Genomic DNA, 6,909 nt, shown 5'->3' on the forward strand with positions numbered 1-6,909 from the left:
AAGAAGAGGAGAGAGAAAGAGAGAGAGAGAGAGAGAGAGAGAGAGAGAGAGAGAGAGAGCGTTGCTAATATTTTTTCGACTTTGAAAAAATAAAAAAAAAATATACGTAGGTAAGTGAATAGGTGTGTCTAAGTACCTACATGAAAGACTAATACGTGAATTTTTCCTCGGTGTTTTGTTGTAAGCTAGCTATAAAATTGGTGGTTGGGTTCACAAAGCAAGTTTAAACTCCGTTTAACTTTTGGGTGAAGCATCTGATTGGTTGATTAAAAAAAAGAAAAGATCAAAAAATTCAGCCTATCAAATTGCTTAATCTAAGAGTTTCACTTAAAGAGCGTTTAAACTCACTTTTTGGGTGCCATTAATCTATTAAAACATTGAAAATTGAAAGTTAAAATCAAAGTGAAATTTATAAACAGTGGAAAAGAAATTGTATGAACCCCTGGTATCTGAACGATTATGCAATGTGCAATGGATGATAAATTGGTGGAGATGCCCGGACTCCCATTTGGAATTCATAGACCAAAACAACTTAGCTATCAAAAATACATTTCAGTAGGTACCTACGAATATTTCGTATTTCACATTTTTCTTCTTCTTCCTTCCCTCCCTCTCTCTTCAACCCTCTCTCTCTCCCTCCTCTATCTCTCTCCCTCTCTCATTTGGACACATTTGACCTCATAAATTTAACGTTTAAGTCGGATAAAAGTCTTCACAAAATTTCAAGAGCGTATCGTATAGTCTTAAAGGGGTTTTCTCTGAAAAATACTTTCAAATGCTAGGTAGGTAAAAATAAAAAGGTGGGTACTAAATTTCATTTCAAAATAGGGCAGGTAATTCCTAAGCAAAAATTTATTTTTACCTACCTACATTTTTTTACGATTTTACAGGATAGGGTGAAAGGACTTTTTTTTAGAAGTTTGATAGAGGGAACTGTAATTGCTAAGGTATTTTCGTCCTTAAAGCTTAGAGAGAAGGAAGACAAGATAGTAGAAAGCGAGCCGTTCCGAGAACGAACCTTATCTGTTTGGGATAAAATCCGCCCAGGACGGTTTTCATAGGAAAAATTGGACCGATTGCAACACTTTTTCATTAATTTGTATAGTACGTAAGGGTACGTGTATTAATCCCTATACGTAAGGGTAATAGAAAGTAAAAACCCTTACCTACAGAAACATGAAGCTAACCTACCTAGTAACCCAGTTATCTAAAGTAATTTATATTTACGCAAGTAATTTATATTGAAGTGTCGAGTTTTCGAGATTTCCATCTTTTCCCATTACTTTTGCAGAAGAAAAATGTTAAGATAACGAAAAGTATGGAATTTCCCTCCCGCCTTCTTTCTCCCTTTGAAATAAGAGAAGCTAATATTCCCATTTTCTTTTCCTTTTCTCCCTCAGTTTTCTTTTCTCCCTCGCTGTTAGAGCCTCTCTTTCTCTCTTTCTGTTTCCTTCACTCACTGCCTCTTTCTCTCTTTTTTATCTTCCCTGAATCTTATCTCTTCGAGAATTTATTTTCTTCTCGTTCTCTCTTTCTCTCTCTTTCTTTTCCTTCAACCTTCTATTTATCTATCCCCTTCTTTATCTCTTCCCATCTCTCTTTCTTTTATCTTTTGCTTCCTCTCTCTCTCTTTCTCTCTCTCTGTCTCTTCTTTGTTATCTTTCGCTTTCTCACTCACTCTGGTAATTGAATTTCACAGGGTTGGACTCAAAAGTCAAGAGGCAAATTTGTTGCTAGTTGATGTGCGTGCACAGAGTGAGTGAGTTATGAAAAAGAACTACTCTTTTCAGTGAACTACTCCTCAGACAATGAGTCAGATCCCAAGTTATACAGCCCATTCTCTCTCTTTCTCATTTTCTCTCTCTATAGTGTTTACTACTACTCCTCCTCCTCCTCCTCTTTTCTCTCTGTACCCTTTGCCTCCTATTCTTTTGTATTTCTCCTTTGTCTCTTCTGTTATTCTCATTTATTTCTTTCTCTCCTCATATTTCTTTTTTCTCCTCGTCCTTCCTTCTTTCCTCCTTATCCTTCCTCTCTCTTCTTCTCTTCTTCTTCTTTCTCTCCCGATCCTATTCTTCTCTCTTCTTTTCTCACCTATCCTTCCTAACTGTCCCTCTTCTATTCTCAACATTTATTCCTTCCTCTCTTCTATTCTTCCCATTTAGTCATTTCTCCCATCCCATTCTCTCCTCATATTTCTTCTCTCCCCCTATCATATTCTTCTCCAATTCTCCTTCCTTCCTCTCTCTCTCTCTCTCTCTCTCTCTCTCTCTCTCTCTCTCTCTCGCGTTACCCTTTCTCTCTTCTATTCTTCCCATTTATTCCTTCTTCAATATACCTACTCTTCTTCTCTCCTCATCCTTCTTCTTTCTCACCATTCTATTTTCTTCCATTCTTCTCTCCTTCTCTCCTTCTCTCTTCTAATATTCCCATTTTCTTTTCGTTTTCTCCCTCAGTCTTTTCTCCCTCGCTGTTAGAGACTGTCTTCCTCTCTTTCTCTTTCCTTGCCTCTCTCTCTCTCTCTTTATTTTTATCTACCCTGAATCTTATCTCTGCGAGTTCCTATCTAAGCATTTCCTCCCCCATCTATCTCTCCTCTCCTCATTTTCTTCTTATCTCCCTTTATAGTGTTTACTCATCCTCCTTCTCTCCCTCTCCTTCCTTTCACTCCTAAACATCTTCTTCCTCTCTCTCTCTCTCTCTTCCTCTCTTTCACTCTCTCTCTTTCTTTCTCTCTATCTCTCTTCCTTTCTCTCTCTCTTTCTCTCTCTCTTCCTCTCTCTCTCTCTTTCTCTCTCTCTTCCTCCCTCTCTCTTTCTCTCTCTCTCTCTCTTTCTTTCTCTCTCTTTCTTTCTCTCTCTCTCGTTACCCTTTCTCTCTTCTATTATTCCCATTTATTCCTTCTTCTCTCCTCATCCTTCCTAACTCCCCTTATCCTAATTCTTCTCCTCCCTCTCTCTCTCCCACTCCTATTCCTCCCATTCTTCTCTCCTTCTCTTTCTATTCTGCCCATTTATTCCTCTCTCTCCCCCATCCCATTATTCCCATTTATTTCTTCTCTCCCCCCCCGTCCCATTATTCCCATTTATTTCTTCTCTCCCCCCCGTCCCATTATTCCCATTTATTTCGCCCTATTTTCCTTATTATTTAGGTAAGAGGTAGGTATATATACGTAATTACATATTATGTACTTAGGTAGGTAATATGTGCATATGTTATATGTATTGTATACATACCTAGTTGGGAAAAAGAGGGAGCCAAATCCATCTTATAACCCAGAAATTTAGCTTAAGGGATTTTTCTTGAGCATTACACGCTATAAAAATTTAATTAAACGTTTTTTTAATAAGACAGGCCTATTTTCGTTACAATGAATTTCTAAATGACGAAGATTTAGATAGTAAATTTCTTTAATTTTTAGTTTTAAGTGACTTTTGTATGAAGCACTTGGGCATTATGTACCTACAATAAATAATTCTATTCTATTCTATTCTATTCTTTCGGGACGATAATACCTTGTAGCAATTACAGTCGAACAGTTTCCCCTTTAAAATTAAACCAATGAAAAAATCAATTCTCTTCTTCTCCTAGCTCTCTCTTTCTTGATAACCAACTAAGCTAAGTAAGCTGGCGTATATAGTTTTAATCTAAACTTTTTATAGTTCTTATTGAACATCAATAATTATCTACATTCTACAATGATTGAAACTAAAAGAGGAACCTAAAATAAATATTCTAAACATAAAGTAGACAAATCACCTTGATTTTATTTTGCCGTCAGAATTCTAAATTCAAATCAAAAAGTATTGCGTCTCTTATCGCCCGTCTGATGATAGACAAGATGGGCATGCTACGACACAGACATAGATCATATACCTACATATAGCAGTTGTTTCATTGCTACGAAATAAAAACAGAGGTAAAACATTCAACAAGAAGTGGTGGGAAAAATCTCACTCACCCGCTCGTCGCGTGTGGATCTATCTCCGGCCATGACAGTCGCCTGCGGCAGAACATGAGTGGTTGCCGCTGCTGCGTACTCATTTGACGGAAACTCCCGAATAGATCATATACCTACATATAGCAATTGTTTCATTGCTACGAAATAAAAACGGAGGTAAAACACTCAACAAAAAGTGGTGGGAAAAATCTCACTCACCCGCTTGTCGCATGTGGATCTATCTCCGGCCATGACAGTCGCCTGCGGCAGAACATGAGTGGTTGCCGCTGCTGCGGAGGTAAAACACTCAACAAGAAGTGGCGGGAAAAATCTCACTCACCCGCTCGTCGCATGTGGATCTATCTCCGGCCATGACAGTCGCCTGCGGCAGAACATGAGTGGTTGCCGCTGCTGCGTACTCATTTGACGGAAACTCCCGACTCTCTTCGGCCCATCCAGAGTCTTCGCCCTTCTCGGACTTGTGCATAACATTTGCCCGGAGGCCGCACCTCCAGGTGGGGCGATACTTGAGCCAGCCCCTGACGGGGAGGGTAGCGGCTTGGGGAACCCGAGCCCGCTGCCTCCTCCTACGCTCCCGGTAGAGCCCCGCTGCTGGCCGCCTACAGGGAACCCGAGCCCGCTGCCTCCTCCTACGCTCCCGGTAGAGCCCCGCTGCTGGCCGCTTACAGCGGCCCCTGGGGGCTCTTCAATGATAGGAATCCCAGGCCCCTCCTGCCCAGACTCTTTTGAGAGGGAGAACCGTTTGGGGCTCAGGTTCAAGTTGGCAACACTGTTGGATACGTTCTGAAGGAGGGAATTGAAGAAACTCATTCTGTCCCGTGACGCGACTGAACGTTCTAAGAACAAAACGGAACGTGCCAACTACAAGTCCGAAACCATGTCATACGCGGTATGGAACGTTGGCAAATATAAAATTATTGTAATATAATCGCAAACAAGTTGCCTCTTTATTTTAATTTTACATGTGCAATGTGAGAAAATGTACTTTCTTTAATGATTTAATTCTCTAAGTTAAGTTTTATCAAGCTTCTTTTTTTCGGGGAAAAGTTAAAAGTTATTTGTTTTTTTTTTTTATGAGGAGGTACAATTTTAATTTGATTCGAACATTTTCGACTTTTCCACTCTCGCTCTATTTTTGGACGGGAAATTTGGGAAATGTATTATGTAATACCACCGAATGTCCCAACTGATCCCCAGTGAAAAGTGCACAAAAGTTTTCATTGTTCATGGCGCTGTCGAAAAGTTGTACGAAAATCCCTCCCTCTCTGTGTGGAAAAATCCCTCCTCTCTGTGTGAAAAAATCTCCCTCTCTGTGTGGAAAAATCCCTCACTGTGTCCCACGGAAATTGTTTTTGACAGTTGCCGCTAATGATGTTTTGGAGTTTATGATAACCACCGAATGTCCCAACTGATCCCCAGTGAAAAGCGCACAAAAGTTTTCATTGTTCATGGCGCTGTCGAAAAGTTGTACGAAAATCCCTCCCTCTCTGTGTGGAAAAATCCCTCCTCTCTGTGTGAAAAAATCTCCCTCTCTGTGTGGAAAAATCCCTCACTGTGTCCCACGGAAATTGTTTTTGACAGTTGCCGCTAATGATGTTTTGGAGTTTATGATTTTTGTTCACCCGGAAATAAATTGTTCCTTGTTCGGAGAAATTTTCTGATTTTTTACTGTTGGAAAAAAAATTGGAATTTTTGATTTTTCACCTTGGAAAAAAAAATAATTGAAATTTTCAATTTTTCACCTTGGGGAACAAATAGGTTTGGATTTGGACACGTTAGTCGAAAGAAATTGAAAATTCCATTTTTAAAGTTAAAAAAGAATCAATTTACTAAAAATGGATCATGTGGATTTTGGGTCGAGATTTTTTTTTTTTTAATTCCGATGCTAGATTTATCTTTTAGGTATTACGTAAGTGATCAAATAAATAAACTATTAAAATCGGGTAAATTATTATTTTATTTATATTTCATTTATTATTTATTACATGAACTTATCTCTGAATTAGGATTAAAGATACTTTTACAAATTTTATTTTACAAAGAAGAGTGTGTGTGTGAGATTTAATGCAAATGGAATTTATTACATTTTATTTATTTAAATTTATTGTGGTCCAGGAATAATTGATACTGTGGTGAAGAATTAAAATTTAAAATAATTTCTCGAGACTTTTGGAAAACTCGCACGATGGAATCTGAAACAAAAGAAAAATGGGGTATTTTTGAATGCGGTTGTGGTTTTGAGGGGTTGAATAAAATTTTTATTGCAATATGCTAGGTGGTAAATTTCCACAACAATGGAGCATACACATTTGGGTGAAAAATTTGAATGGGCACTAACTAGACACTAATAACAAATATTTTTAAAAAATAAATAAAGAGCGATCTTTATCCTGAACAGATAAGGTTCGTTCTCGGAACGACTGGAATTCTCGCATCCTGTTCTCCTTGTCTTTTCGCTTTCGGAATAAGGTCACGGTTAATAAAATTCCCTCTTTCATACCTCCTAAAATTGCTTCCCGCCAGTTGCAGATTTTGTCCTAAACAGATATGGTTAGTTCTCGGAACAGCTGACTTTCTCCTAATATCCTGTGATCCTTGTCTCTTCGATTTCGGGACTATAAGAATAAGACCTTGTGGCTGGCACTTACAGTTCCCTGTTCCCTCTATCAAAACTTTATTATGATCATTATTATCAATTATCAGTATTAAATATGTTACACATCACATAAAAAAGAAAAGAATTATCCCACAAGGCAATAATAAATTTCATATCCACCTGAAAAATTGTACAATATTAGAAAGCCATTTAACATGACTACATCATGATCATTATTAACATGGTATTTACATGACTACATTGATCATCATGTTTCTGTTCTTATTAACACGTTCGCAGCCAAAGCGTGTCAGCCTTCACACCTAGCATATTAACAACCCAGTCACGTGAT

The 6,909-nt window shown here is 38.3% G+C and overlaps 1 protein-coding gene across 1 annotated transcript in view; it reads right to left on the bottom strand.

Annotated features, from left to right (window-relative positions):
• The window catches only part of LOC103505354, a 31,711-nt gene extending 26,391 nt beyond the window's left edge, over positions 1 to 5,320 (bottom strand). Inside the window, exons 1-2 of the mRNA XM_026820682.1 lie at positions 4,624 to 5,320; positions 4,281 to 4,560 (exon numbers count right to left, since the gene is read on the bottom strand). Of these exons, the coding sequence (XP_026676483.1) occupies positions 4,281 to 4,560; positions 4,624 to 4,771 (428 nt within the window). The 5' untranslated portion in view covers positions 4,772 to 5,320. The remainder of the gene's footprint in view (positions 1 to 4,280; positions 4,561 to 4,623) is intronic.
• Between the last annotated feature and the right edge of the window lie 1,589 nt (positions 5,321 to 6,909).

The sequence above is a fragment of the Diaphorina citri genome, unplaced genomic scaffold (assembly GCF_000475195.1).
Source record: "Diaphorina citri unplaced genomic scaffold, Diaci psyllid genome assembly version 1.1 scaffold167, whole genome shotgun sequence".
Lineage (NCBI taxonomy): Eukaryota > Metazoa > Arthropoda > Insecta > Hemiptera > Psyllidae > Diaphorina > Diaphorina citri.